Here is a 13,220-nt window from a genome sequence, read left to right as displayed (position 1 = left end):
ATGTAGCTCTATCATGTGAATGTGATCTACTGAACGCAAAAGGTTTCATGCTGATTGGCTATTTAAAGACACTACACGTTAATGCTTCCAGTGGGCTGTTTGCCCTTTGAAGGAAGCACCACACTAGACAACGGACTAGCATGCAACGCCCAGTGGCACAATCGGAAAACATTCCTCTCGAAAAGTTTTCGGCCTGAGGCGGGAATCGAACCCACACTCCTTAGCACGATGCGGCTAAATGCCTCGGTGACACTAACCGCACGACTACGAAGCCGGTGTATAATCCAGTATGGCTACAACTGGCGTATGGCCAAAACGATTGTGCTACTTTTCCCCGAATGCCAGTTTCCCAAATGACCCGTTTCCCCGAAAGCCATTTCCCCGAAAAGTAATGCAGTTCAAAAAGGTGCAAAAATAGTCTTTGGTGACAGGGTGCTGAACTAAAATTAACTATAATCCATTAAAAGTGATGATTAACTATAATCCATGAAAAGTGATCATTCTCTGTGTTTAACATATTGCCAAAAATTCTGAGGAAGGTAAAACTCGAAAGAACCGCTAATCAAATAAAGAAGTGTGAAAAGTAGCCATGTTTTGAGTTGCGTAATGAATCATTACAAAACCATTTTTCAGAAATTGTAAAATGATGGTGAATGCATTCCGATATTATTTCTGATACTCTCAAGTGGTCTTCTACGAAATTGCAAAAAATGTTGTACGTAACTCGTTAAAGAACTCGATTTTTACAGCACTCGACGTAATTATTCTACTCAACAAGGATAATTTTACGAATCGTGCTGTAAAAATCATTATTCTGCAACTTGATCCGTAAACTACTATTACGAAATCCTTGATGGTGTTCCAGAAAGTATGGGCACGAGTTTACCATATTGCCATTTTAAGATGAAACATCTTGGAATACAAAGATGGCCGTCACAATGGCCGACTTGTGCCTCTTCTCACGATTTCAAAGGCACTAAACTAGAGTTACCAAACATTTCTGATCTTCTTATTTTAAACTTTCTGCTAGTGCACAAAGTCAAAATAGAAAGTTCACTGTTGTTGGATGCATTCTTCGCGAGATTTGTGCCTTTGAAGTTTTAGTGCTAACATAGAAATTGATATATTATAAGTTTGAGTTATCAAAGCTGTGCCCATACTTTTGGAGACACCCTATATCCTTTTACAACAATGCATATTTTTGTGACAAGCACAAATATAACGCTGTTTACTTAATTTAGGGTTGCTTAATCTATTGCCGTTTTCCAAAATATCATAGCACATCTAGTTTCTGAGGTATTGTTGAGAATGCAGAATATGTCGATTTCAACCAACTTGTATGCAAGTGTATCAATATGTATGGCGATTAAATAACTCAATTTACCACAGTATTCAAACTTTATATGTCAAACAATATTTAAAGACAAAATTCATAATATTTTCAAGTTATTTTTTGTTTTGAAACGAAGAAACGAGAACTTGAATGAAAAGTACCATGTAACATATTTGGATGATGAAGCATTGTTGCGTTTTAATTCTAGGATTGACACATAAGTTATTCACGCATTAATTAAACTTTAGAAACAGAAACCTTTTGTAAGTGTTAAACAAAGCTTTAAAGGTAGGTAATAGAAACTATTTCTTACATTAGAAAGTAATAAGACCCAATATCACATTTATAATTTTTTTTTCGAGAGTTCAATTGTTGCAGCCTTTTCTCTCTTGTATCAAATTGATGCAATCTATTCTCTATTGATAGGAGTATTTCCAAGTCACTAACGAAAGAATTTCATCGTTTACAGTGCACCCTTTCGTCTAAAATGTAATTTTTGCCAGTTTTTAATCAATTTTCTGTAAACTTCAAACTTTTTTACAACATACTTTAAAGTTGAAGGATTTCACTTAAAGTTTCACAGTAGCTGCTGGTGGTCTAAATGAACATATATGGACGTACAGCGCTGTTCTGAATAATAGCAGCACATGTCGGTTTTCATACAAAATGCTCAACTTTGACATGCTGTAGTTTTGTTCCCTTTCAAGCAATCGAGTTGAAATTTTCTCCACAGAACTACAAATATGTTCAATTTTGTAAACACAAAATTTCAAAATTTTCTAAGCCCCTGCCGGAAAGTGAGATACTAGGTGAAATTGTTCGAAAAAATAGCAGTTTTAAAAATTTGAATTTCGGCTTGACATTAGAGTTTTAAATTGTATATCACTTACCATTGGAACAATCTCCTCCTACTTATCAAACCTACACCTAAAACGAAAATGTTTCAAATATTTGTAGAAAAAAAATTTTTAAAATGAAAAACTGCTATTTTTTCGAAAAATTTCACCTAGTGTCTCACTTTTCGGCAGGGTCTCAGAAAAAACTGAAATTTTGTAGTTACGAAATTGATCATATTTGTAGTTCTGTGGAGAGAATGTCAGCTCTAGAGTTTTCAAATTTCCCGGGATTTGATTTCCCGGGAAACGGGAAATAAAATTACCATTTCCCGGGAAATCCCGGGATCCCGGGAAATTCTGAAAAACGTGAAAATAAAGCAAATTAGGTGGAATTTTATTTTTCAAATTATTCGTATTTCGTGTAGGGTCGGGGTTCCCTTAGTAGACAATCCCCTATTCTCGCACTAGTAGCTTTTTACGGCCGTTTTACTACAAATCGTTGCAAAATATTTTTAACATGAAGCTCAGGAACCATTTACCTAAGTACCATTGATACACAACTCGATTTTGTTAAAAAAAATTGATCGTACTTTAATTTACTTTAGCTCCCTTGCATCTTTAGGAAACCTATTGTACTAAGAAAAACTATTTTTCATAAAACAAAATAATTAATTAAATTAGAACTTTTTTGAATCTTTTGATCCACTTTTTAAAGCAAATATGTAAAAGTTTTCTAAAACACGGTTTTGATTTGTATTCTGCTTTGTATTATAGGCTATAGTAGCACAAGCGACAATAAATACAAGAAAAATTGTTTTCGTATTTTTTTTTCACAAAACCGTGATAAAAAGCTTTCAGACGTAAAAACAATGCCACTGCACAGTGGGACGGATAGGGGTTTTAGGAGGAAAGATGGAACTCACGCCTTCAGTTGCGATTTTACGTAAAAATGATATTCTACAAAGTTGTTTCTTATATAAAAACAATAGCGAAAAATGCTCTAAAACGGTCAATTTTTGAGCTAGGAAAAAACTTTTTTTATCAAATCAGCTTGAAATTTTTCGATATTCAACTTTGTAGAACAAACTTTATCAGTGTTCCTTAAAATAAAAAAGTTTTGATGGTTATCTTTTTTTACATAGGGCCACCCTAATTTTCGTTCCGACCAAAAAAATTGTTTTTATAATAGAAACAACTTTGTAGAACATCATTTTTACGTAAAATCGCAATTGAAGGCGTGAGTTCCATCTTTCCTCCTAAAACCTCAATCCGTCCCACTGTGCACTGGCTTTATTTTTCGATTTTATTCGAATATTTGTTCTTAGTCATGCGGTTTCGTCGACCCTATATGTTTTTTATACCAGTAAATTTGTTGGTTATTTCTCTTCTTTGTGAGTAATTTATTCATGTTTCTCTAAAGAAATGTTAGCTTCATTTCAAACGCTAGGCTTCAGAACAACATATTTTATAGCATTAAGTTAAAGTCCTCGTAGAGTTTATTCTTGATCAAACTTGAGTCTTTATATTAAAAATTGTGACTGTTGTCACAACGATATCTATTTTATGATTGTCAAAAACGATATCTATTTTATGACCATGTTTTTCATTACAAAAAAAAAAACAAAAAATCAGCATCGAAATATAACTAGTGATGTAGTGAGTTCATTGGTTACAATTATATGATAAGTAAATGATACGATGGTTTTGTTCGAAAATAGATAGTAATTTCTTTATTTGTAAAGCTTCCCGGGAAATACGGGATTCCCGGGAAACAGAAAATCATTTCCCGGGAAACGGGAATCCCGGGAAATCTAAATTCCCGGGAAATGTTCTCGGGAATGAAAACTCTAGTCAGCTCGATTGCTTGAAAGGGAACAAAACTACAGCATGTCAAAGTTGAGCATTTTGTATGAAAATCGACATGCGCTGCTATTATTCAGAACAGCACTGTATATTGGTAGTTTGACCATGGTCCATGCATTATAGGCCACCCTAATATATATGGTTCATGGATATTTAGCTGCACATTTAGCCGGACTGCGCATCAACGTACCAACCCAACAACTCACGTTGTATGTAATTATAAATATTCGCAACTAGCTGGGAGAGTTTCCCCGCAGGCATTTGGATAGGAGTGAAAACGGCGAAGTGTTGCCGACTGCATTTAGCCTTGAAAGCTTTATGTACCGTTCCTGGGTGGTGCCAAAAAATGCAATGAGGCTGACATTGGGAACACGGCGACGCACGCATTCGACCGAGTGGAATATTCAACCGTCAGACCGGCGAGGCACGCAGAAAGTGTGAATTACTGCCAATCCTAACGAAATGCAACGAATGGGCACGCCAGTCATAAAACCCGACGAAATGAGTTCAAGTGCCAAACAGACCGCTCCGGTGGATTAATAAATGCGATTCGCAAAGGGAAATTGTGTGAGTGCAAATGGTAAGGACGTGCAAATACTATCACTTTTAGTTGAATGCTAAGTAGGTACACTACCCACCATAAATATGGAATCGTTGCAATACTGAGTATTGCAGCACTTTCAAGTTTAGCATCACCCAAAATCCTATGATAAAGATTGTTTCAATAAAAATAAAAATCGCAGGGGCTTAAGGTGAAGATGAATCGAAGCCAAACTTCAAATTTTCAAGAGCACGGATCTGGAAAACCAAACATCCGTTTAAGTTGAAAACTTAATCGATTGGTCACTAGCTGGTGGTGAAGAATCGATTAGGTTTTCAGCTCAAACGAATGTTTGGTTCTCCAGATCCGTGCTCTTGAAAATTTGTACTTTGGCTTCGATTCATCTTCACCTTAAAGACGTATTTTTTAAGATGACCTCAAAAATACAATGATCTAGCACTTCAGAATCACGAGACAATATTCATTTTAGGTGATGCTAAACTTTTAAAGGTGCTGCAATATTCAGTATGAGTGTTGCAATACGCGATCCTATACTTATGGTGGGTAGTTTACGTGAATGGTAAATTTTGAATTTCAATCGGAGTGTTGAATTGGATGAACATGTCGGTAGGAATTGTTTGACGGAATATGGAGAATACGGGGCGAAATAAACAGCCAATGCCTACTGAATTGTTTTGTTTGGATTTCAATTCTATTGTCAACGTCAAGTGATATCCACGACATTTAACAGCGCTGATTTTGAAAATTTGTCTTAAAGGGTCGACCGGAAATTTTCATCGCAATTTTTTGACAAAAAATGGTATAATATTGAATTTCAAATATTTCTCAAATGGAAGTGTTTGGAACAATATACCCTTACTCAAAATTGTGCAATCTAATAAGACCAAAATAATACATGGACCCTAAAATGCCACAAAGCGAAGATAATTTTTCATTAAAATTATCACTTTGTATTCTTCATCAACTACCACTGTCCAGATAATTAACAATGGTCTCGTGTGCCCATAGCTTTGTCACTTCCAGCTACCGCTTTCAGGGTCAGAAATTGAGAAAGATAAACTGCCTTAGGTCCATTTACTGGCACACCCAAAAAATCGTTTTCGCTCTGAAGAGAGCTCATAATTCAAACCCTGCGAAACTCAAACAAAACACCCAAAATTCGTTCCGACGCGCACGCGGCCAATGGCTTTGGGTACTATAATTATCCGGCTTCCATCCCATAAATCATCGCGCGTTCTTAGGTCACCAGCAGTTTATGAAACCACAAACCCATACACATACAAGTTCCAAATTCAGCAAACTCACCTTAGCTTTCCGGCGTATTCGACTTCAATGGCACTTCGATCACGAATAAAATTACCATATCGTTCTAAAAAATCAATCCCTTTCTGTGTGTGTGTCGCCAGGTTCTCGTACTGATCCTGAAATTGAGTGGGAGAAAAAAAAAGGCGAGACGAAAGCGATTAGTAATTTTGTGGCTAAATTTTATGCGTTCGTGTCGTGAGATGTTTTCTTGATTAGAGGAAGACTGGTTGAGGGGCGTTGCAAAGGCATTGTTATCAGATTTTAAAGTTTGGCTATATCAGTTAATTCATTGCTATTGCGTCTTTTGTAAGAAAATAACGAGTATGATTACCAGATTAGCTCAATTTTCGGACATATGTGCTCTTCAAAATACGGCATAATGACTAAAAGCCAACGATTTTGATAAATCTTTCTAAAACACCACAACCTTGTCCTTAACACACATAATTTATGCTAATCTATGTGGAAAATCGAAAAAGGGGAAAAGAATAGAAGTGCCAAATAATAGGATAATAAACAGACGTTCGCTTGAGAAGATAATGGCATTCAAGACGGTATTGGATTGAATAATGTGGCAGTCTTCAAATTAACATTCCTGCCATAGTGCTATTATTTTTGGAAAACTAAACTTTAAGGTGATTATAAAACGAAGCCAAACTCTGAATTTTCAAATGCACAAGACGAGAGAATCTGACAACAGTTCGCGATGAAAATCAATCAAATTGCTTGCTAGCTGGTGGTGACCAATGGGATAAATTTTCAACGTGGAGCGCTGTTTGGTTCTCAAGTCTTGTGCTTTTGAAAATTTGAGGTGTGGCTTCGTTCTATAATCACCTTAGAATGGTGGGATTAGAGAGCACGTTGAAACCATTGTGAGTTGCTTTATCGATCTGAAGAACAGCAGGAGGAGGAATGACTTTCAAAGCCGAATCTTGTACATGTTATAATTGTTAAAACAAAGATGTTTTTTTCGCATTATGTAAATTTGGTCAACAGAGAATTATTTGCTTGCCTTCTGTAGAGTGCAACCTTTTCGTACAAAACTGTTTTATGCGAAATGTCCATTAGGATAGATGTAGGCCATAGCTCTAATTGCAGCCACAGTGGATTATACACCGTTTTACATAGACAATTAGCGTGAAACATGAAGTGTTTAGTAGAACACATTCACATGAGAAAGCCATATTCATTTATATTCCGATTCGATCCAATATATGAAAGATAAACATAATTTTCACATTAGTTTTAACTTCTATATACCTAAATTGGTCAGGGTCTTTATTTGGCCACTCTCATTAGAAATCAATGTGATTGGCCAATTCAAGAGCCGAAGTTAAGAATGTGGCTGAAACTGGTTCTTGTTCCTATATTAAGGTGTAGATGGATTGAAGCTAAACTTCAAAGTTTCAAAACCACAAGTCTGAAGAATCAAAATTCCGTTTAAACTGAAAACTTGATCGATTAGTCACTAGCTGGTGGTGACCAATCGATTAGGTTTTCAGCTCAAACGGATGTTCGGTGCTCCAGATTTGTGCTCTTGAAAATTTGAAGTTTGGCTTCGATTAATCTTCACCTTAACCAACGCGTTTTTTTAATGTTTAGATAAGGTTTCAAATAAGGTTTAGGCTCAGTTCCGACATATTTCATACATAATATGGATTGAAAGCTTTCATTTGACGTACGGCTCTCCAGATATTTTTTTTTTTAATTTCCCTTAGGCTGATCAAAACCGGTGATTCTACCCTACCGTTAATCACCATGGTACAGTGGCTACCCCGGAATATCCACCGCTTTACAGCGCACGATCACTTTAAAATCATGTGGAAACTTTCTCAAAAACTTAGAATCATAGAAAAAAATTATTTTGCTTAAAAATTTTGCTCCTTTGCATCTTATTTCGCTATGGTGTTCATGAATTAACCACCTTCCAGAAGAAATACATGTAGCGGAATTTGGGGCAAGTGTGCCATAGGGGCAAGTGTGCCACCCCTGATTTTTGTAAAAACTACAAACTATATTTTTTATTTGAGCTTAACAATATGTTCCCTTATAGTCCATAATACAATGGTCAAAATATGACGCAAATTGCTCTATTTTTCACGTATTTACATCGACTTTTGTGAAAACCATAAAATTTCAGTGATTTTTTATAAGATTTCGTTGTTTCTAAATAGCATGGTGAGAGGTAAATTAATAATGAATTTTTCAAACGTACTGTACATTGTGAAGCTATACAAATGTGTAAGTAATTGTGGCATTTGAACGAAAAAAATATTTAGATTTACATACAAAATCCATTTTGGTTGAAATTTATACTTTTTGGGGCAAGTGTGCCACCTATTTGGTAAACAAAAATGGTTGGGGTGAAATTCATAAAAATGTAAACATCATCAACCAAATCATGATAATGAACCAAAATGAGGCACCAGTAGTGGTTTTTGAAGCGTAGAAAAGGAATAGCGAACATTTTTGCTCCCACAATATTTTATTTCTCCAAATATTCGATAATAACATGGTTTTTGGCGCTTTAAGAACTATTTTACTTATTTTCATCAATATTTTACCTTTATTTAGTGCTGATCTAGTGTAATTTTATACAGATCCTCCATAATGAAAGAGTAATTCATATATCGCATTGAATGGAGACAAAAAAAAAACGATTTTAGTTATTCGAATTGACTAGTAGAGAGTTCCACATGTGATGAACCTTGTTATAAAGCATCCCCTCATGACGGTAAACCTAAAAATATTTTTAAAATTGTCAATTAGGCTCTGCTTTGTTAGCAATATTAACAGGAAATAATGAAAATTTCATTACAAGTAGAATTACTTGAATGTTCATTCGATGGCCGTCTTGCCCCATAAGAGTGGCACACTTGCCCCATAGTGTTGAAAATCAGGATATTTTGGATGATATTTGAGGAGCTCCAAAACTAATACTTTTTGAAATTATTTTCTTTTTAAATGGCACAGTGCTTATGAAAAGATGTGAAACTAACATCGTGAGGCTGAATTGGCGGGTTTTTTAAGCTTTAGACAAAATTAGAGAACAATTTGCTTAAGGTGGCACACTTGCCCCAAATCCCGCTAAGTGGCAAAATCAGGAACTAAGATTAAAAACATGGTGATCAAAGATCCAGTACTGGCGAATAGTGGATCATTAATCATCATGTTTTAATCCCGGATTGAAACTCGTTTAACGTATTGGCAGTATGCAAAACTCTTTTGATTGATTTATATAAAAAATAAGAATTTTTTTTCTTAAAGTTGCGAATACTGGTTATCGTGTCCCAGAAAAAATAATGTTCCAAAAGTAATGATGCTCAAACCTAAAAAAAAAAAAAAAATTAGCATTTTTGTAACACAAAGCAACTTCATTGTTTCTACCAGATTCTGTTAGATCTTCTCATAGGAAATTATGAAAATTCGACACTGTTGTTTCATAAGGGTTTATCTGACTTCATCGATCCTTTCTTTCGCTGATAATAATAACTCTCTAACGCTAATAGTAAGATTCGGTGATTCTTCGTCGTAAAACATTGAAGTGTTGTAATAATGTGAAGAAAGCAACGATGAAGAGAAATCACGCGTTTAGTGCCATACAGGCGTATCTGCGGTGATTGATTTCTATTCGTCGATTTTCTCTTTGGATTAGTACACGAAACACAATCGATTTTCACAATATTTCACGATGCAGCTTGATAAAGGACAATGAGTAGCTTTTATTGAATAAAAAATAGCATTCAAAAACAGTTGCTTGGCCAAGTTATTAGCTAAAGAGAAAGTCGATGAAGAGAAATCGATCATTTCAAGTAAGCCCTGATGAAAAATCATTGTCGAATAGTCATTTTGACGCTGTATGCAGGTGATTCAAAAGCATTTTTCTAGTGTCTTATCATTTTTCTATGAGTTCTATTGGTCATTCGTGTGGTATTAGTTTTGAAAAATTAAAAACAGTTTTACTTATCTACAGAACCTTAAAAACTCTATGAAAATTGATTTTCCAGGTCATGCTTTGGTAAGCATTCAATCTCAAATATATGTACCATATTTACCCTAACACCTGAAACCAATTGCATTATTTATTCGAAATATTTTCGTAAAAAAAATATTGTCTGGGAGCTGAGATATTAATGAGAGAAATATCACTTTTCTTCAATTTATTAGGATTTCAGTTGTGAACACAGCAAAACAGGCCCATTAAAAGGTTTTACTTCGGCGATGGTTCACGGATTTTGGTTTAAATTTGTTGAGGTAGGGTCGGCCGCACAGCTAAGATTAATTATTTGCATAGCTAAGAACAATCAAGGCAGCGCCTTTTTTTTACATCATTTGATGTGAAAGATTTTGATGTTGGTTTTGTAAAAAATATGAAAACTACGCAAACTAACCGTACCGTGCATTATCATGTACATGGAGTGAGTATAATCACAATGTCCGTACATTGTGTGGCATTGAATTTATGTTAAATGTAATAAAATGGTGTCATGTCATTGGGCCGAAGTACGTTGGACCAAAGTAAGTTAGGCAGAATTGGTAATTTAATCGAATGAGTTATATTAGGTCAAAACATTCGAAACTCAAAAGAAATAAGAAATTGTTCCCTTTTTTTATCGGCTATTCTTTCTTCGTTTTTAACTCATTCGATCTAATGACACGATCGGTCTAACTTCGACCTAACATACTGGGGTCTTCCTTAGCTGAGTGGTTAGAGTCCGCGGCTACAAAGCAAAGCCATGTTGAAGGTGTCTGGGTTCAATTCCCGGTCGGTCCAGGATCTTTTCGTAATGGAAATTTTCTTGACATCATGGGCATAGAGTATATTCGTACCTGCCACACGATATACGAATGCGAAAATGGCAATTTTGGCATAGAAAGCTCTCAGTTAATAACTGTGGAAGTGCTCATAAGTACACTAAGCTGATAAGCAGGCTCTGTCCCAGTGGGGACGTTAATGCCAAGAAGAAGATACTTTGGCCTAATGGTCCAGCACCTAATAAAATATATAAAAATGAAATGGTATGTGTATGCCACGAAATAGTTTGCGAACGAGTAAGCGGATTTACCAAAATCTCTAACTATAACCTGAATTAAGAGCTTCGACGTGTACGTGTACGCCGTATGTACGTAGAAAAACAAAAATAGTTTTCGAAAAAGTCGGATAAACGCGAGAAAACTAAGGTGTCATTTTGTGTGGGGATCGCATGCCATTTTTTAGCAGCCTACTTGATGGAGAGACGACGTTTGCCGGGACCACTAGTAAAATATATGTAAACTTCGTCTTGCCATCAAGTAGGCTGTTGAAAAACGCTATGGAATGTCCCATACAGAATGACAGTTCCTTTCACGCTCGTTTTCCAACTTTTCCGTTGAATAACCTGGGATTTTTATGAGCACAAACACGTCGGAACCCTTGCCAATCAAAACGGAACAATTATCATTCAAATCCGTTGACCCGTTCGGAAGCCATTTCGTGACATACAAACACCACTCCATTTTTATTTATATAGATTTAAGCGACATAAAAACTGCTATTTAAACATGACCTCGGAAAATCCGGAACATCTTCGGTGTTCAGTGGCCAATATGCATGGCCAAGCAAGTCCAAATTAGACCACTTTTTTCGTCGATTGCTTCCAGATTCTTCCAATTCCATAATGTTTTCATAAACTTATGAGCATTTGAAATTAGGCAAAATTTTGCCTATCCCCTGTATTTTTGGTGGTTCTGTAGATTTGGAGCTTAAACGTTCGAAATTATTTTCCTGATGACCATCTCAAATTCCCGGTTTTTCCAGTATTTTTCCGATGGATTGAAATTTCCGTATTGTTCCCGCTTTTCCCGTTTCTCCCGGTTCGGTGGCCACCCTGTCAGTTTAGACAAATTAGGGTTATTCCTCGGAAGAGCCAAATTTAGTCAAAGTTAGGTTGTTATATGGCTCCGTGTAAATTAGCCAATTCAAGAAAGTTAAAATTTCCCATTCATCGTTTCCAATACCAGAACAGTTATTCCAGCAAGGTTAATATCTCATTGATGGTAAAGGTTAACTACTTAAGCTTCGTTTACCCACTTGAGATCGAAAAACGTACGTAGGAATGGTATCCATTCTTGAAAGTCGAACCCCACACACTTGTGAAATTTACACTATCAATTTCGCAACCGATACACTGTGCTCAGTGGCGTCGAAGTCAAGTGCACCACCCCAACTGTGGAATGTTCCCTGGGATGGATGAAGGTTGGAGAACCGGTTGTCGTCACCGACCGGTCAGACGAAAGAAATTAAGATAAGATACACACATGCCCACAATGGGTAGCTTGGAAGAAGCTCGCGGGACCAGCGAACGCAAAACAACACTTAAAATTGAAAACCAATTGCGGCTTTTAGCAGTCACAGTCTGGCGGATTTTCAAGATTTTTTAAGCCGCAGTAAGATGAGAAAAAACCATCTGGCAGGTTTAGCGCCGGAGATTTAATTATCACATAGTGGATAGTCAAAAGCGGATATGCAAATATTAATTTCGTCTGTTCGTAGATGCTTGTGTTGTTGATGGTTTTTGGCAAACATTTTAAAAATTAACAGGATAGATTCATATGTTATTTCTGACCACAGCTTAGACAAATGCTTCGCTTGTGTTGCATTGTTATTGTTTCAGTTCATTTACAGTTCGCTTGGCTTAAGTTTAAACAAACGAATGACATTAGGTAATGTGAAATAATACTCAGATCACGGCAGAGTTTTCGGGGATTTCCTGTTGATGAAGAGGCGGAGATGAAATTATGTATACCCGCAGCAACATTGGGATCACCATTCGAATTGACAAAATTTAAATGATTGCTTAACCTAGCGGTAGGAACAAATTTTCCTAGTGATAGGTATGATTGTTAATCAAACGATCGTTCATCGAAAAACAATAATTGTTGCCACTTCTGAAGGTACTCTTATATGACGAGTAGCAGAAGGAAACCCAAACCAGTGATACTTTGTGTTCGGCTAAATTTGTAGCATTTCTTTTTTCCTTCAATAATCTATTCGGACCGACGAGATTGAAGTAGAAACGTCCGAACATTAGCCTATTGAATCGCGAGTTAACAAAAACCTCGATTAACAATCGGCTGAAAAATCAATCGCCCAAAGCTTAAGGTCGGGCAACCCGAAACAATACCGATATCTCATCATCGCAGCCATTATTGTGGTCACGTTACGATTTCCTCCGATCGGCTTATATCGCAGATAGCTCCCAAGTTGAAAGAGTCAAACCGAATCGAGTAGATTATGTACCAGCTTGACGGCATATTTATTAATTTCTTTGATTGGACCTCA

At 36.2% G+C, this 13,220-nt stretch overlaps 1 protein-coding gene across 11 annotated transcripts in view; it reads right to left on the bottom strand.

Moving 5' to 3' along the window:
* The window catches only part of LOC5569157 (formin-binding protein 1-like), a 234,742-nt gene that overhangs the window by 40,251 nt on the left and 181,271 nt on the right, over window positions 1–13,220 (bottom strand). For all 11 annotated transcript variants that reach the window (XM_021842445.1, XM_021842447.1, XM_021842451.1 and 8 more), the window contains exon 2: window positions 5,900–6,015. In XM_021842445.1, coding sequence (XP_021698137.1) covers window positions 5,900–6,015 — 116 coding nt within the window. The remainder of the gene's footprint in view (window positions 1–5,899; window positions 6,016–13,220) is intronic.

The sequence above is a fragment of the Aedes aegypti genome, chromosome 2, assembly GCF_002204515.2.
Source record: "Aedes aegypti strain LVP_AGWG chromosome 2, AaegL5.0 Primary Assembly, whole genome shotgun sequence".
In the NCBI taxonomy this organism is placed as follows: domain Eukaryota; kingdom Metazoa; phylum Arthropoda; class Insecta; order Diptera; family Culicidae; genus Aedes; species Aedes aegypti.
Note: the sequence above shows the minus strand (reverse complement) of the source record. Positions and strands in the feature narration are given on the sequence as shown.